The following is a 17967-nucleotide window of genomic DNA, read 5'->3' on the forward strand; positions in this document are numbered from 1 at the left end:
TGCACAGCTGGGGGTGTATACACAGTGTGTGTGTGTGTGTTTGTGTGTTGCACAGCTGGGGGTGTATACACAGTGTGTGTGTGTTTGTGTGTTGCACAGCCGGGGGAGTGTATACACAGTGTGTGTGTGTGTGTGTGTTTGTGTGTTGCACAGCTGGGTGTGTGTATACACTGTGTGTGTGTTTGTGTGTTGCACAGCCGGGGGAGTGTATACACAGTGTGTGTGTGTGCTTGTGTGTTGCACAGCCGGGGGAGTGTATACACGGTGTGTGTGTGTTTGTGTGTTGCACAGCCGGGGGAGTGTATACACAGTGTGTGTGTGTGTTTGTGTGTTGCACAGCCGGGGGAGTGTATACACGGTGTGTGTGTGTGTTTGTGTGTTGCACAGCCGGGGTGTGTGTATACACGGTGTGTGTGTGTTTGTGTGTTGCACAGCCGGGGGAGTGTATACACAGTGTGTGTTTGTGTGTTGCACAGCCGGGGTGTGTGTATACACGGTGTGTGTGTGTGTTTGTGTGTTGCACAGCCGGGGTGTGTGTATACACGGTGTGTGTGTGTGTTTGTGTGTTGCACAGCCGGGGGAGTGTATACACAGTGTGTGTGTGTGTTTGTGTGTTGCACAGCCGGGGTGTGTGTATACACTGTGTGTGTGTGTTTGTGTGTTGCACAGCTGGGGGAGTGTATACACAGTGTGTGTGTGTGTGTTTGTGTGTTGCACAGCCGGGGGAGTGTATACACGGTGTGTGTGTGTTTGTGTGTTGCACAGCCGGGGGAGTGTATACACGGGGTGTGTGTGTGTGTTTGTGTGTTGCACAGCCGGGGGAGTGTATACACAGTGTGTGTTTGTGTGTTGCACAGTCGGGGTGTGTGTATACACGGTGTGTGTGTGTGTTTGTGTGTTGCACAGCCGGGGTGTGTGTATACACGGTGTGTGTGTGTGTTTGTGTGTTGCACAGCCGGGGGAGTGTATACACGGTGTGTGTTTGTGTGTTGCACAACGGTGGGGTTGCACACCCCGTGTGTACTTGCAGATTTCCTGCATTCCTTATTTCTTGCCCTGCCCCCCCCCCCGAGCCCCGCCTGCTACGTGTCATCCCCGCCCGGGCTCCGGGCAAGCACCGCGCGCCGGCCCGGGATTTCCCCGCGGTGATTGCAGGCTGAGCTGTCACCCCCGGGCGCAGCCAATGGGGCGCCAGGGGCGGGGCTCGCCCCATTCATAAAGCGGCGCCGGGCGGGGCGCGGGCAGTTGTTCGTTCTGCGCCGCAGCCGAGGACGAGTTCTGAAAATCGCGCTGCGCCCCGGTCTCATGAACGCGCTGTACGGTGCCACGAGCATGTGCTTAGCCTACGAGCCCCGGATGGCCGCCCTGCCCAGAGCCGAGCCCCCCCGCAGGGGCACCGGCCCCCAGTACTTCACCTTCGACCCCCTGCCCGCGGTGAGCCAGACCCCTTCCCGCAGGAATCCGGCCCGGGGCAGGAAACGACTGCGCAAAGTGCTCTACCCCCCCGTGGTGAGTCTGTGGGGGTGGGGTAGAAGCCGGGACGCCTGGGTTCTCTGGGGGGCGTGAGGGGGGAGTCAGGACCCCTGGGTTCTCTGCGATGTGGGGAGGGGTCTTTTGGGTTAAAGTGGGGGGAGGGGGATCGAGGAGTGAGGGCCCACCTTCTGATCCAGCCCCCCTCTGTGCCTCAGTTTCCCCCGCTGTAGAAGTAGGCTACTGATGGCTCTCTGGGTCAGTCCCTGCTGCTGGAGGGAGGGTGAGGGTGGTGTAGCCTCTCCCCAGTGGAGGGGGGGGGGGAAGCTGAGACCTGTAGCCCAGCCCCCCTTGCTGTGGGCATACAGACAGTGCAGGATGAGTCACCCCATTACACCTGCTGCTGTGTGTCCTGGACAGGAAGCCCCATGCACAGGTCTCTCTGCCCCAGAGATCCCTGGCTGATGGGGGTGCTGCATGTGTCCCAGGCTCCCTGCTGTTCACAGCCAGGGGTGAGTCTCTTGCTAATCTGCCCCCAGCTGGGAGCAGTATGGGCCATATGACACACGGGGGGGGGGGGATATCTAGATCATGCTCAGTGCAGTGGGGTTCAGGTTGCCTGGCTCAGCTGCTGAGCCCGAATCTCAAGTTGGTTTGGTGGAATAGGGCATTGTGGGTAGAAACAGAGAATTCTGGGTAACCAAGCTGTCCTCTCAGCCATGGTGGCTGGGTGTGCCTCCTGGGTTGTGGGATTGGCCTGGGGCTGAGTGCCAGGGCATTCTGGGTAATCTGTTGGGCACAGGGCACTTGGAGTAGGACTGGTGCATTGTGGGTAATACATGGGTCCCCCTGCCAGCCAGGTCTCTAATGTCCTGTCTCCTTCCTCCTGACCAGGTGAAACGCTACTATCCGGCCAAAGAGCGCAGCCAGGCCAAGCGTCTGCTTTTCATCCTCCTCACCATCGTCTTCTACCAAGTCTATAATGCTGACGAAGACCTGGCCCTGGGGCCTGAGCAGGGGGTCCGTGACTGCTCTGCGGAGAGCGGGAGCTCCCGTGTGGAGACCCCCCTCTCGGAAATGCTCCCGACACCCCTGGAGGTCCCAGAGATGGCCAATGCTACCAGTTTGCACGGGGGCCATGCGGCTGTTGAATCCACCGTGGAAATCAGCCAGTTCCTGGAGCAGAATCCAGCTGCTTTCTGAGATTCCCCACCCAGCGTTTCTCAGGCCAAGACACCTAAGGGGTCAACTGGGCTGGGCTCCAGCCACTCATGGGTTAACCCCGCCTGGTCTTCGGCCAGCTCTTTCTGCTGCTGTCTCTGAACGAAGCCAGTGAAGAATCTGGACGCCGCCGGACACTTGACGTCAATAGCAACGTGAAACCTCTCCGCAGCTGTGAGCAGGGAATTCCTGGCTCCAGCCATGACTGAGACATTGTGTGGCGGGGAGGGGTATTACTGACATAACTTATTAATATCTAATATTTATATTATTTATACATTTGTAATTTAAAGATAGTGTGCTATTTAATGATCGAAGCCGGAACATGCTGGCGAGGAAAACGCTGCTTTCATCCAGGATGGAATAAAACCGTTAAATGTCCTCATCCGTTTAAACAGGGACATGTATCTTGCTCTTGTTCCTCTACGGGGACTTTTAATTGATGTTTGTTAGTGCCGTTACCCCGGGAGGAGAAACCCCGCTCTAATGGGTAGCAAAGCAGCCGGAGGGATAGCTGGCTGCAAATCCCAGGGAGGTATAAAACTGGAAATGCTACTGGGCGGGGTAAAAAACTTTGATGGCCAAATGTGCTAGAATTCAACGCTACAGTTCTCCAGGCGGAGGCCGGGCTGGGTTGCTCTGTGGCAAAACAGCCTCTGACCCTTGGGTCTCCCTTAAAGTAGCTACTTAATAGGGGCACAGAACGAAGACAGCACTGGTGCATTGGGCGGAGGGAGAAGTTTGGAGCCCGAAAAATGATTCGGGTGCTTTAAACCAGGAGCAAACAGGGATTTTCCTGACCCTGGGAGGAGGAGAGAAGTCACGGGAAGAACACCCCGCGCTAAAGAGAGCGCGGACCCCTCCGCCCTTCCCTCTCGGACCCCCCCAGCTATGTTTACGCCTGGGGTGTCTGACCAGCAGGGTCCTGGTTGCTGTCTATGCTTACTGTGTAAGCTCCTGTGGATGCTTCGGAGGCCAAGACTCGCCCCGAACTGCCCTGACTTCAGGCTGATGTTTCCAAGGCGTTTTTGCCCCAAACTCTTTCCCGGACAAGTCGTCCAACCTGTGTATGTTCTGTGAACAAAATAAACATGTTGACTCCTGCGAGTGTGTCTGATTTCTGGGGGGCAGGGGCATCCCACATCCTTTGGGGGAGGGGGTCGGCGTTAGGGGCTGGCTGGGCTGAAGGCAAAACTCAGCTCCCCTGGAGGAGCGCGAGGGTGTCAGGCCGCTGGAGGAAGGAGGAGATTGTGCTGGGAGGGGGCAAAGCTCAATTCAACTACAGGAGCATCCAAGGGGGGAGCAGGGGGTGGCCTTCATGTTCCAAGCCCCATCCACTTTCTGCATTACATCAGCTGGATACGTTCTCATTGGCTGATGGTGGATCATGGGCGCGGGACCTTGGGAGAACTCTTCAGAGAGGCTAGCCCATCTCATAAAGGTGGGGTGCAGCCCCAGCCCTGGGAGGGAAGAGGGGTCCAGTGAATTAGAACAGGGGGTGCTGGGAGTCAGGACACCTGGGTTATCATCCTCAGCTGAATAGTAGGGTTATCTATTCTCCTCCCCCAATCCACAAGGCTTGTTACCTTTGACAGAGTAACAAGCCTTGCGGGTGGGGGGGAAGTGGTTGACATGATCTAGCTTGATTTCAGTAAAGCCTGTGACACTCACATGACCACCTCATACACAAATTAGGGAAATGCAACCTGGATGGATGTGGGTGCAGACCTGGTGGGAAAACAACTCCTCTCTGGGAGCGACCGGTGGGTCGCAGTCAAGCTGGAAGGACATAGCGAGAGGGGTCCCCCAGGGATCCCTTCTGGGCCCGGTTTTGTTTAATATCTTCCATCAACGATTTAGATAATGGCATAGAGAGTACGCATAAAGTTTGCGGACAATACCAAGCTGGGAGGGGTTGCAAGTGCTTTGGAGGATAGGATGAAAATTCGAAATGGTCTGAAGTAAATAGGATGAAATTCAATAAGGAGAAATGCAAAGCACCCACTTAGGAAGGAACAATCAGTTGCACACACACACAGAGAATGGGAAATGACGGCCGAAGGAGAACTGCGGAAACGGATCTGGGGGTCAGAGTGGACCACAAGCTAAATATGAGTCAATAGTGTAACGCTGTTGCCAAATATATTAGCAGAAGTGTTGTAACCAGGAAATTAGAAGTAATTTTTCCGCTTTGCACTGATTAGGCCTCAACGGGAGGATTGTGTCCTGTTCTGGGCACCACATTTCAGGAAAGATGTGGACAAATTGGAGAGAGTCCAGAGAAGAGCAGCAACAACGATTAAAGGTCTAAGAAAACATGGCCTAGGAGGGAAGATTGAAAAAATGGGGTTTGTTTAGGCTGGAAAAGAGAAGACCGAGGGGGGACATGAGAACAGTTTTCAAGTATGTAAAAAGTTATAAAGAGGAAGGTGATAAATTGTTCTCCTTAACCTCTGAGGCTAGGACAAGAAGCAATGGGCTCAAATTGCAGAAAGGGCGGTTTAGGTTGGACATTAGGAAAAACTTCCTAACTGTCAGGGTGGTTAAACTCTGGAACAAATTGCCCAGGGAGGTTGTGGAATATGTGCTGATGGAGATTTTTAAGAGCAGATCAGAGAAACACCTCTTAGGGACGGTCGAGATAATACTTAATCCTGCCTTGAGTGCAGGGGACTGGACTGGATAACCTCTCGAGGTCCCTTCCAGTCCAATGCTGCTATAACCCATCTAACTACAGTTTACATATAATTCTCTGGAGGTTTTCATTCTTCCTGGGTTTTTAATCATTAACTGTGATTTGACATGATTTAAAAATCAATAAAATCACCAGTTTAATGATACTTCCTGGTGTCCCGGGACTCTAAGCCGTCCCGGCGTGTCTCCGAGAGGGTCTGGGAATCAGGGACTCTGTTGCACTGGACTCGACAGGGGTGTGTGTGTATCTGCCAACCAGCCTTTCTCAGCCCCGTCCCGCCATCCTTAGCTCCAGCAAATCGCTCCTCTTGAGGGATCCATAGATCCGGTCTGTCTAATCTAGATACGTATCCACCCGCCCCCAGCCGGATTGTTATCCATCTCTTTCTCCTCTGGGGTATTTTTAGCACCAAGCTCCCAGACAGCGAGGGCCGGAGAGGCTGGGCGAGCCACGCCTGGCGCCCTTGGCCACACGGATAAGCCCAGGGGCAATGACTGATAAGGGGCTATTCCAGGCTCTCTGCGGGGGCAGAGGAACTGCGGGTTCCCGCCGGTACCTATCTGGGCCACGAGGGGAGGGTTATATATAGCGAGCACCCACGTACAGATAGCGTGTGCGGCAACGGACACTCAGCCCAGGGTGGCCTCAGCAGGACACCTGGGTTCTCTCCCCGGCTCTGGGAGGGGAGTGGGGTCTAGTGGTTAGAGCAGGGGTGGGGGCTGGGAGCCAGGACTCCTGGGTTCTCTCCCCAGCTCTGGGAGGGGAGTGGGGTCTAGTGGTTAGAGCAGGGGGGCTGAGAGCCAGGACTCCTGGGTTCTCTCCCTGGCTCTGGGGAGGGGTGGGGTGGGGTCTAGTGGTTAGACTGAGCAAGGGCAGCTCTGTGTGTGTTTTCATGGTCCAGCCTGGCTGGTGTGTGAGTCTGTGCACACATGCTGGGTCACACACACAACCCTCCGCTCTGCAGCTGAGAAAACACATGACGGAAAGCGCTGCCAGGGGCCCTGGGCTCAGGTTGAGGCCGGGAATTGCCCAAGCTCGTGGCTTCCGGGCTCTGCCTATCTGCACGGCTGCATTTCCTCATACCCCAGAGGTGAGAACCACACGCACACGAAAGGAAGCGGCAGAGCCCACATCCGCCCCCCACCCAGCACAGAGAGCCCAGGGCCTAAATATAAAGAGCCACGGGGGGACAGAGGAGTGGAAATACCAGCACTAGAAATACACAACTCTTCCCCCACCCCTCACACACACACACACCCTGCCCCTAACACACTCACTAGGCCAAGTCTGACTTGGGGACAGGGAATGGAGTACAGGGCCTGTCCTCTCTAGGGGGCAGCAGCTCCCATCCGGCCCCAGGGCGGGGGCTGGCCGGCTCAAGGGGGCAGGGAATGGGGCATGGGGCCTGTCCCCGCTGGGGGGCAGCGGCTCTGATCATTCCAATGATTCCGGCTCCCTCCCAGCCGAGAACCTCTGTGTGTAACGAGTTTGCTGGCTCTCTGCCCACATTACCAGTGCCCCCTCCCCTGCCCCCCGCGCCCCCAGGCATTAACTGACCCCTGGCCAGCAGCCCCGGCAGAGTGGGTGGGGGTCGAACATGCCACCGACAGCGAGTGCCCCCTATCTGGCATCGGTGCGGGCATGAGAAGGGCTGGCTCGTGGGGGGGGGGGGGGGGCTCTCTGCCACTCACGGCATGTTCTGCCCCTATTCTGGGGGGGGACACAGAGGCCTGGGGGGGCCGTTATGGGCTGGGCACCCCCCCACACACACACTGAAAGGAGTCCATTTTCTCCCCCATGTTCACACGATGCCCCGCCCGCTCCGGCGCTGGACGATTGGCCAGGCGCGCCACCTGGTGGCCACCCGGTGACCTGCCGGCCCTGGGCGCTGCGTGGCAGGGAACAGGGGAGCCAGCCAGGGGCTCCCATGCAGCCACCTCTGGGTGGGGACAGGGCGGCCCGTTCGCAGGTGCCGCGCCCCCGAGTTTGGGACAGGAAGTGAGGCAGACGCTGCTCTGGGTCCTCCTGGAAGGGCAGGAGAACGGGATGGGGGCTTCGGCCAACACAGCAGGGTCGACTCACGAAATCCTGGTCCCCCCAAGCCCTGCCGGTGCCCCTCACTCCCGACCCGCAGCCCCCCGCCAGCCCGGCTCTGCCCCCCCCCCGCCCTGCCGGTGCCCCTCACTCCCGACCCGCAGCCCCCTGCCAGCCCGGCTCTGCCCCCCCCCCCCGCCCTGCCGGTGCCCCTCACTCCTGACCCGCAGCCCCCTGCCAGCCCTGCCCTGGGCCCCCCCAGCCCTGCCGGTGCCCCTCACTCCCGACCCGCAGCCCCCTGCCAGCCCGGCTCTGCCCCCCCCCGCCCTGCCGGTGCCCCTCACTCCCGACCCGCAGCCCCCCGCCAGCCCAGCCCTGGCCCCCGCCCCCCCGCGGCCGCATGGATCTGGGGGGCTGGCAGGGGGGTCCCAGGGAAGCTGCTGCCCCGCCCGCGGCCAGCAGGTGGCAGCACCGCCCGGGCGCTGGGGAAACCGCGGGGGCTGACGGGATCGTGGCGGTCCCAGGAGGGTGGGGCGGGTCTGCAGCAGGGCGGACGGGGGGTGGCCGGAGCCAGAGACCCGGTCAGCAAAGGGGGGTCGGGGGGGGAGCCCGGGCCGAGAGGGGGGTCGGGGGGGGCTGCACGGGGAGAGCCCGGGCCGAGAAGGGGGTCGGGGGGGCTGCACGGGCCGAGAAGGGGGTCGGGGGGGAGCCCGGGCCGAGAAGGGGGTCGGGGGGGCTGCACGGGCCGAGAAGGGGGTCGGGGGGGCTGCACGGGCCGAGAAGGGGGTCGGGCCGAGAAGGGGGTCGGGGGGGGAGCCCGGGCCGAGAGGGGGGTCGGGGGGGCTGCACGGGCCGAGAAAGGGGTCGGGGGGGCTGCACGGGGGGAGCCCGGGCCGAGAGGGGGGTCGGGGGGGGAGCCCGGGCCGAGAAGGGAGTCGGGGGGGAGCCCGGGCCGAGAAGGGAGTCGGGGGGGGAGCCCGGGCCGAGAGGGGGGTCGGGGGGGCTGCACGGGGGGAGCCCGGGCCGAGAGGGGGGTCGGGGGGGCTGCACGGGCCGAGAAGGGAGTCGGGGGGGGCTGCACGGGCCGAGAAGGGGGTGGGGGGGTGCATTGGCTGCAGAGTGTGGACGGGGTTCATGGGTGGTGATGGGGGGTGTCTGGGTGGGGCCAGGGGTGCCGGCTGCCAATGCAGGGGCTGTTTGGGGGGCAGGATGAAGTGGGGCTCCTGGCCGGGGATCGGGGAGCCCAAGGGCGGGCTGCAGGGGGCGTATGGGCAGCGGGGAGCACGGGCTGAGGTTGGGGTGCAGGGGCTGCATCGGTTATGAGTGGGGGCAACCAGCAGCGGCTCTGTGGGGCTCAGGTGGCAGGCGGGTGGGGAGCTCCCTGGGGCTCAGCTGGAGTCTGGCCAGGGGCGGGTCTGTAATTATCAGCCATGGCCTGCAGGGAGAGGGGAAAATACCCAGGACTCCTGGGTTCTCTCCCTGGCTCTGGGAGGGGGGTGGGGTCTAGTGATTAGAGCGGGGGGGGGGGGGGGCGCTGGGAGCCAGGACTCCTGGGTTCCCTCCCTGGCTCTGGGAGGGGGGTGGGGGGGGTCTAGTGATTAGAGCAGGGGGGCTGGGAGCCAGGACTCCTGGGTTCGATTGAGTTGCTCTCATCTCTTTCAGGATCCCTCCAGCATCAGGATGTTCTTCACTTGCGGCCCCAATGAGGCCATGGTGGTCTCGGGTGAGTGGCTCCCCCCCCGCTGGTCTCACGTGGGCAGAGACGCTCCCAGGGTGGGAGCCTGATGCCGTCCCCTCCCCCTCCAGGGACCCCTAACACCCCAGCCCCACCCCCACATTGCTGGGGCAGCCCGGCTGAGACCTGGGCCTAATGCCACGAGCTCGTTAGGGGCCTGATCCCCAGGAGAAACCCGAACCAGGGACTGGAGTTGGAGCCCCGCACAGTGGGAGAGCTCCCCACACGCAGCCCCCCACTGATGGGACTCACCCGCCCCACGGGGAAAGGCCCCGGCCCCCGGCCCCCTGAGCCAGCCTGAAATACCCAGCAGTGAAGAGATGGGATCTGAGCCAGAGTGACATCACCTGCTCCCAGGGGATGGGGAGCGGGGCTAATCTGATGGTTAACGAATGCATCACTAATGACCACTGGGGAGGAGCAGGGTGGGGGCGGGGGATGAGCAGGGGGCGCTGGGCTGCAGGGAGCAGGGCGGGGGGCTCAGCAGGGGATGCGGGGCGGGGGGCTCAGCAGGGGGCACTGGGCTGTGGGGGGGGGCTCAGCAGGGGGTGCAGGGCGGGGGGCTCAGCAGGGGGCACTGGGCTGCAGGGGGCTCAGCAGGGGCCCTGGGGGGCGGGGCTGCGGGGCTCAGCAAGCGGTGCTGGGCTGCAGGGAGCAGGGCGGGGGCTCAGCAGGGGGTGCGGGGCGGGGGGCTCAGCAGGGGGCACTGGGCTGTGGGGGGGGGCTCAGCAGGGGGTGCGGGGCGGGGGGCTCAGCAGGGGGCCCTGGGCTGCAGGGGGCTCAGCAGGGGCCCTGGGGGGTGGGGGTGGGGGGCTCAGCAAGCGGTGCTGGGCTGCGGGGAGCAGGGCGGGGGCTCAGCAGGGGCCCTGGGGGGCGGGGCTGCGGGGCTCAGCAAGCGGTGCTGGGCTGCAGGGAGCAGGGCGGGGGCTCAGCAGGGGGTGCGGGGCGGGGGGCTCAGCAGGGGGCACTGGGCTGTGGGGGGGGGCTCAGCAGGGGGTGCGGGGCGGGGGGCTCAGCAGGGGGCCCTGGGCTGCAGGGGGCTCAGCAGGGGCCCTGGGGGGTGGGGGTGGGGGGCTCAGCAAGCGGTGCTGGGCTGCGGGGAGCAGGGCGGGGGCTCAGCAGGGGGCGCTGGGGAGTGGGGGGCGGGGGGGCTCAGCAGGGGGCGCTGGGCTGCGGGGAGCAGGGCGGGGGCTCAGCAGGGAGTGCGGGGAGTGGGGTGGGGGGCTCAGCAGGGGGCGCTGGGGAGTGGGGGGGCGGGGGCTCAGCAGGGGGCACCATGCTGTGGGAGCAGGGCGGGGGCTTGGCCGGGGCAGCTGTCCTCTGCTACAATTTTACCGGCAAGACTTAAAATCAGTCTGTCGCTGTGAAGTCGTGTGGCGACCCCGGTGTCCCAACTGAGCTCACTTCCTGCCTCCTTAAAATTTCCCCGGTGGTTTCAAATTGTTCAGGATTCACGGCATGTTCCCCAGCCGCCCACCCCAGAGCTGGCTGCATCTCAACAGCAGGCCAGCCTGTCCTGTGCCGCGTGGCTGTTCCACGCAGCAGTTTCCTGGCTGTCCCACCCCAGAGGCGGCTGCATATCCGTGCCCAGCGGCGGCTAACGCTCTCCTCTCCTCCCCTCCCCTCCCCCTAGGCTTCTGCCGCAGCCCCCCAGTGATGGTGGCGGGGGGCCGGGTCTTCGTCCTCCCCTGCATCCAGCAGATCCAGAGGTGAGTCCCCAAAGCCCCCCCTCCACAGAGAACCCTAGGTCAGGGCGCCCTGGCTCGTCCCTGGGCTCCCCAAGTCTGTAGGGGACCCCCCCGTCACCCCGCTGGGGCAGGGGACGGGGAGGGGTCAGAGCTGGGGCAGGGGGCAGGAAGGGATCAGTGTGGGGGTGGGAATACTGGGCTGGATGGGTCCATGGGTGGGGGGTATCGTCAAAGGGCTTGGGGGGTGTCCCCTCTCCCTGACCCACCTGCTCTCCCCGCAGGATCTCCTTGAATACGCTGACCCTGAACGTGAAGAGCGAGAAGGTTTATACCCGGCACGGGGTCCCCATCTCCGTCACCGGCATCGCCCAGGTAACCGGCGCCCCCTGACTCCGAGGTCGCCGCGGAAACCCCAGGGAGGAGGGAACAGCGTCCGGATCACCTAGGAAACCAGCCAGCTACCCCGGTCTCCCCAGTGGTACCTGCCACTGGCAGCACTCACCCCTGTATTTCCCCAGTGGTACCTGCCCAGCCTGGCTCATCTCCCCCATGTCTCCTAATGGTACCTGCCCAGTCTGGCTCATCCCCCCATTTCTCCCAATGGTACCTGCCCAGCTTGGCTCCCCCCCCACCCGCCCGTGGTACTTGCCCAAGCTGACTTGTTACCCCTCCTCCCCCCTCCCCCCACCCATTTCCCCATTGGTACCTGCCCAGTGATGCCCTGGGACCACAGGGCCCTTGACCACCATGGATACGGTCTCCGGGCAACGGTTGTCTGGGTGCAAGCAATAGCCTCTTCTCTTAAAGGGGAAGGCGCCCCGCCCCCGGAGCATTCCTGGGGTTCGCAGGGAGGGGTGTCGCGGGGGCTCCATCCCTCCCTCCGCTTGTCCCCTCGCTCCGGCAGGTGAAGATCCAGGGCCAGAACAAGGAGATGCTGGCGGCCGCCTGCCAGATGTTCCTCGGCAAGTCGGAGAGCGAGATCACCCACATCGCACTGGAGACGCTGGAGGGGCATCAGCGGGCCATCATGGCCCACATGACTGTGGAGGTGAGGGGCCGGCGGCTCGGGGGGTGGGGGCAGCCCCCTGCTGGGGGTCAGATCTGCCCCCCCACCCCCCATGTGTATGTCCCAGCTCCACCCCCGCCCCAACTCACCCCTTGTCTCCCCGCCCCGGGCAGGAAATCTATAAGGATCGGAAGAAGTTCTCGGAGCAGGTTTTCAAGGTGGCCTCCTCAGACCTGGTCAACATGGGCATCAGCGTGGTGAGCTACACGCTCAAGGACATTCACGACGACCAGGTGAGGGAGAACGGCGCCCCCTCCAGGGGAAAGGCCCCGTTCCCAGCCCGGAGCCAGCCAGCCCCCCACCCTGCCCCAGGGCGGATGGGAGCCGGCACCCCCTAGAGGGGAATGGCCTCCAGCCAGGCTGCGGGGCAGGACTGAGGTGTCTGTCTCTGCTCCTTTCTCCCCCCTTCCCCGCCCCCGGTGTTGCCCCAGGATTATCTGCACTCGCTGGGGAAAGCCAGGACCGCCCAGGTGCAGAAAGACGCGCGAATGGGGGAAGCCGAGGCCAAGAGAGATGCTGGCATCAAGGTGAGCGCTGGGTGCATGGGTCTGATCCAGGGGTGGGGGATTCCAGGCTGACTGGGTCCGATCTAGGGGTGGGGGGCATGGGCCGGCCAGCCCGCGGCTGCGACCCGGGGGTGGGGGGCATGGGCCAGCCAGCCCTTGGGTCAGACAGGGCAGGGGAACCAGCCGGCCCGTGGCTCTGTTAGGAGGCGGGTTACTATGGGTCTGACCCCCACACCTGCAGGAGGCCGAGGCGAAGCAGGAGAAGCTCTCTGCCCAGTACTTGAGCGAGATCGAGATGGCCAAGGCACAGCGGGACTACGAGCTGAAGAAAGCCACCTACGACATCGAGGTGAACACCCGCAAGGCCGAGTCCGACCTGGCCTATCAGCTGCAGGTGAGACGCCCCTGGGGACGGGGGTAGGGGGATCCGGGACCCCCTCCCCGATACCAGCCCACGGCCCAGGTGTCTGGGCACCATGGGACACCGTAGCCCAGCAGGGCAAACACCTTGTTGTGATGGCCAACCCACAGCTGTTGACCTTTGACCCCTGCAACTTGACTCTGGACAGCCTGGTAGGTTGACCCTCTTGGCCTCCTTCCCTGCCCGATGACTCCACCCTCTGCTCTTGGCGTCCCCCCTAGGGGGGGCTGCAGGCCGGGATGGGACCCAGGCGTCCAGGCCGGCAGCACGGGGCATCTCTGGCCTCACACGTCTTCGCCACCCAGCGGCGTCAACCACGATCCGTCCAGTGGCACCGGTTCTGGACCTGTGACCCCTTTGTCCAGGCTGACCCCTCCCCCACTTCGCTGACGTCAGCTGTTGACCCTTGACACCCCCCGCCCCCGTGGCCAAGTTGACCCTGTCTCTACCTCTGCGTGGTGTTGACTTTTCATCCGTCGTTGGGGTCGGTTCTTGACTTATCAACCTCCCAGTGTTGACCACAGACTGCCCCCAACATTGACCTTTGACCCGCCTCAGTGGGGTCTGCCCTTGACTCCCCACGGTGGTGTCCCTCCATCCCTCAGTGTTGCCGGGTCTTGACCATTCACCCCTTGAATCCTCTCAACGGGGGTCAAATCTTGACCTACGAATGCCAGCGGGGTTGACCCATGACCCCCCTCGACATTGACCTCTGACCTCCCTGGGGGCGTCGGTTTGGCACGAACCCCGGGTGTCCGAGGTGGCGATGCCCATCAGCGCAGCCGACGTTCGACCCCTCGCGCCATGGCATCAGCTCCTGCTGACCCCCCCCGCCCCCCCAGTGGTGACCCCGGCCCCCTCCCCGTGCAGGTGGCCAAGACCAAGCAGAAGATTGAGGAGCAGAAGATGCAGGTCCTGGTGGTGGAGCGGACCCAGCAGATCCAGCTGCAGGAGCAGGAAATCATCCGCAAGGAGCACGAGCTGGAGGCCATGGTCAAGAAGCCGGCCGAGGCCGAGCGCTACCGGCTGGAGAAGCTGGCAGAGGCCCAGAGGTAGCGGGGCGCCCCCCCCCCCAGCTCCCCTCTCCCCACGCCGCCCTCCAGCCACCCCCGAGACGCAGCTGGGCCGAGCGCCTCTGGCCTGGGCACCGCCCCGCGATCCCTTCCCAGCCGGGGCCGCAGCTGCGCCCTGTCCCCCATTCACCCCGGGGCTCCCTGCCAGCCTCAGCCTGCCTCCCCGCGCACGGTGCCCCGCCTCTAATCCCCCCCCTCCGCCCCCATCCAGTGCCCCACACAGCAAGCCTCATCCACCGCTCCTTCCCCGAGCGCCCTGCTCACCCCTCGGCACCCTCCTTACCTGCTCCCTGCCCCCAACACCGCTGCTGCAAGCTCCCCACCTCTCCGCCCAGCATTCCCCCCCCACCCCGCCGCTCGGGAGTCACTGACGCTCCCCCTCCCTTCTCCCCTCCCCAGGTGCCAGCTCATCATGCAGGCGGAGGCTGAAGCAGAGTCCCTGAGGGTGAGTCTGCCGCTCGCCCCTGCCAGCCTTGCGATGGGGATGGGACCCAGGCGTCCGGGACGGCAGCGCGGGGCTCTCACCCCTAGGGGGGCTGCAGGCCGGGATGGGACCTAGGCGTCCAGGCCGGCAGCGCGGGGCTCTTACCCCTAGGGGGGTTGCAGGCTGGGATGGGACCCAGGCGTCCGGGACAGCAGCACGGGGCTCTCACCCCTAGGGGGGCTGGAGGGAAGGATGGGACCCAGGCGTCCAGGACAGCAGCGCGGGGCTCTCACCCCTAGGGGGGGCTGGAGGCCGGGATGGGACTGAGGCATCCGGGACGGCAGCGCGGGGCTCTCACCCCTAGGGGGGGCTGGAGGCCAGGATGGGACTGAGGCGTCCAGGCCGGCAGCGTGGGGCTCTCACCCCAAGGGGGGGCTGGAGGCTGGGACCCAGGCATCCGGGCCGACAGTGATGGGCGGGGATGCTATCCGCCCCCGGTGCTGACCATGCCCCCCCTCCTGCAGGTGAAGGGGGAGGCGCAGGCCTTCGCTATTGAGGCCAAGGCGCGGGCGGACGCCGAGCAGATGTCCAAGAAGGCGGAGGCGTTCCAGCAGTATCAGGACGCCGCCATGGTCGACATGCTGCTGGAGAAGCTGCCCCAGGTGAGGCCTGGCCCGGGGGGAGGGCCGGATCGGCTCCTGGGGAGACCCTACAATAACAAAGCAGCCTAGCGCAAGCCCTCCCGAGAGTCCCTGCCAAAACAACATCCCCACCCCCCAACCCAGCCCTCACAGAAAGCCTTAGCAACGTGGCTCACCCCCAGCCCTTACGGGAGACCCTACGATCGCAAGCCCCAGCCCGCTTGGCCCCCAGCTCTACAATAACAAATCAGTGAGCACAGCCCCAGCCCATATGGGGGGCCCTGTGATGATAACCCTGCTCAGCCCCCAGCACTTAAGGGAGACCCTACAATAACGGAGCGGCGTGGTGTCCCTCCCGCAGGTGGCGGAGGAGATCAGCAAGCCGCTGAGCGCGGTGAAGAAGATCACCATGGTGTCGAGCGGCAGCCAGGGCATGGGCGCTGCCAAGGTGACAGGGGAGGTGCTGGACATCATGAGCAAACTCCCCGAGACCGTGGAGAAACTCACCGGCATCAGCATCTCCCAGGTACCGGCGCCAGGACGCCTGGGTTCTTTCCCAGGGGAGGGGAGTGGGGGCTAGTGGTTAGAGCGGGGTCGAGGCTGGGAGCCAGGACTCCTGGGTTCTCTCCCCGGCTCTGGGAAAGGAGTGGGGTCTGGGGGCTAGAGCAGGTTGGGGCTGGGAGCCAGGACTCCTGGGTTCTAGGGGAAGGGAGGGGAGGGCTGGGAGCTAGGACTCCTGGGTTCTCTCCCCCGCTCTGGGAAGGGAGTGGGGTCTGGGGGCTAGAGCAGGGTGGGGCTGGGAGCTAGGACTCCTCGGTTCTCTCCCCGGCTCTGGGAGGGGAGTGGGGTCTGGGGGTTAGAGCGGGGTGGGGCTGGGAGCCAGGACTCCTGGGTTCTAGGGGAAGGGAGGGGAGGGCTGGGAGCTAGGACTCCTGGGTTCTATCCCCAGCTCTGGGAGGGGAGTGGGGTCTGGGGAGGGGCTGGGAGCCAGGACTCCTGGGTTCTCTCCCTGACTCCCTTCCCCCATTGCTAGGGGGTCCAGAGGCGTCCGTGACTATGTTCTGCGATCAGGGTTCCTGGGAGCGACGTGCTGACCCTGCTCCCCCTGTTGGTTTTGCCTCCTGCCCACAGATGAGTCAGAAGAAGCCGGGGCGAATGTCCTAGTTGCTGGAAGTCGGGGGGCTCTACCCTGAGCTGCGCATGTCCCTGAGCCCCCCCCCACACTTCTCCTTGCTGTGTCTGCATCTCGGGCCCCCCCTCACGCTGGCTGCCCCCCTGAGGGGGCTGTGTGCGGGGCGCCAGCCACCAAGCCCCATGGGTCAATGCCATCTCCCGTGTACCCTCGCCAGCCCCCCAACTTCTCCCCCTCCCCGAAGAGCTGGGGGGGGGTGTTTGCTCCTCACACCACCCTAACCTCGCCTGGGCCTTGTATTCCTGGGGGATCAGCCCCCCAGCCGTCTTCTCTTCACATCCAAGATCATCCCGAGGGAGAAGCTCTGTCCCCTCCAGCTCTGGAATGGCGGGTGCCTTTATTGTCATTTGGGGGGTGCCACTTTCCAGTCTGATTTCTCAAGCACCGCAGAGTGAGAAACAACCCCTTTACACTGCAGGAAAGCTCGGGATTTCTTCTTTTCAATGCCACCAACCTCTTATTTCTACTCCTAATGCGGCTTGAGATATCTCACCTTAAAGCCCCATCGTTTTCAGAAGCCTCTGGCTTCCTTTTCCCTTGCACCAGCCTGGATTTAACGGCTCATCTCTCTCGAGTGGCCAAAACCCCAAGTAAAAGGCCGATGCCGGCCGAAAGCCAACAGCCCCAGCTTCGGAACGACGCCCGCCCCACGGGTCTGCCTGCTGAAGCCGGGTGGGAGAAGCGAGGCAAGAAGGTAATCGGACTGATGTCAAAGGGCAGAGCGTTCATTTGGCACCGGGCTGGAGCTGTGGGGTTTGGTATTTCACGGCCGCCCGGGGCTGTAAACGCACGAGATGCTCTTCCGTAGCACCAGTCCCGGCCGTGGGTCAGGAAGAGACGGGAGCGAACCCCTTTTTGGGGCGGGGATGGGGCAGAGCACCCAGGATCCAGTTGTCCCAGCGCCTCTGGATGTGGGGTGCAGGTGGGGGGAGGATTTCCCCCTTTCGCCTCTCCAACTGCCCACTTTTGCCTCTCCAACTGGTTTTTCACTCCCTCTGTGTGGCCAAAGTAAACTCTTCTGCACCCCCCCCCCCCCCGGGAGGGGAAAGGTCCCCTGCCCCATTCTCCATCCCCTTGAGCCAGCCGGCAACCTGTAGAGGGGAAGGGCCCTGTGTCCTTTTCATTGACCCCGTCAGTCCCCTGCCCTGGGGCTGGTGCCCCCTCGAGGGGAAAAGCCCCATATCTGTACACAGCCCCCAGCTGCTATACCCCCCCTCCACCACCAGGGGTTCCCCCTCCCTCATGTTTCCCCCTCCTGCAATGTGCCCCCCCCCCAGACGTTCCCAGGGTTCAGGGCTGCAGGGGGCCTAATCCCTCCTTGCCCTGCCCTGGGGCTGGTGCCCCCTCGAGGGGAAAAGCCCCTCATCTGTACACAGCCCCCACCCATCCCTCCTTGCCCTGCCCTGGGGCTGTGCCAGGGTGGGGGTCCCAGAACCTGGGCCAAGGCCCGTGCTCCCCCCTCCGACCCTCTGTGTGTGCTGGTGCCCCGAATGTGTGGGGCACATGAAGGTGCCTTCTCTGCCCCCCCGTGTAAGTGAGCCTGTGTATATGTTGCTGAGACCTGTCCCCCCAGCCCATTAAACGCCCTGGCGTGTGAACGGCCCCGTCTCCTGGCGCCTCATTCTCCTGGGGTGGGGGGTCCGGGGTGGGGACAGCTGGAGTGTCAATGGGGCAAGGGAGCTGGGGCAAAGCACAGCGCCCCCCGCCGAGCCCCAGACTGCCGGGGGGAGCGCCCCCCCAGCGCTGCACTGGGGCATTAGGGCCAGCACTGACGTGGGGGGGGGGCCTTCCTGAGCCCCTT

At 63.6% G+C, this 17967-nt stretch overlaps 2 protein-coding genes across 4 annotated transcripts; both read left to right on the plus strand.

Annotated features, from left to right (window-relative positions):
- Positions 1-1262: 1262 nt before the first annotated feature.
- Positions 1263-3795, plus strand: IER3 (immediate early response 3). Of its 2 annotated transcripts, none has more exons than XM_048818837.2 (2): positions 1263-1509; positions 2365-3795. In XM_048818837.2, the coding sequence occupies exons 1-2, from the start codon at positions 1306-1308 to the stop codon at positions 2671-2673; spliced, it is 513 nt and encodes a 170-aa protein (XP_048674794.1). In that variant the 5' UTR covers positions 1263-1305; the 3' UTR covers positions 2674-3795. The 2 variants fall into 2 exon arrangements, with proteins under 2 accessions (XP_048674794.1, XP_074975675.1); XM_075119574.1 differs by having other exon boundaries at positions 1263-1434.
- A 4108-nt stretch (positions 3796-7903) lies between these two features.
- On the plus strand, positions 7904-17764 carry FLOT1 (flotillin 1). 2 transcript variants are annotated; one of them, XM_048818794.2, is made up of 13 exons: positions 7904-8001; positions 9083-9143; positions 10789-10864; positions 11125-11215; positions 11748-11891; positions 12023-12142; positions 12341-12436; positions 12657-12809; positions 13707-13888; positions 14309-14354; positions 14858-14995; positions 15336-15500; positions 16106-17764. In XM_048818794.2, the coding sequence occupies exons 2-13, from the start codon at positions 9101-9103 to the stop codon at positions 16136-16138; spliced, it is 1287 nt and encodes a 428-aa protein (XP_048674751.1). In that variant the 5' UTR covers positions 7904-8001; positions 9083-9100; the 3' UTR covers positions 16139-17764. The 2 variants fall into 2 exon arrangements, with proteins under 2 accessions (XP_048674751.1, XP_048674750.1); XM_048818793.2 differs by lacking the exon at positions 7904-8001 and having other exon boundaries at positions 16008-17764.
- Positions 17765-17967: the final 203 nt, after the last annotated feature.

Source organism: Caretta caretta, chromosome 14 (assembly GCF_965140235.1).
Source record: "Caretta caretta isolate rCarCar2 chromosome 14, rCarCar1.hap1, whole genome shotgun sequence".
Taxonomy (NCBI): Eukaryota; Metazoa; Chordata; order Testudines; family Cheloniidae; genus Caretta; species Caretta caretta.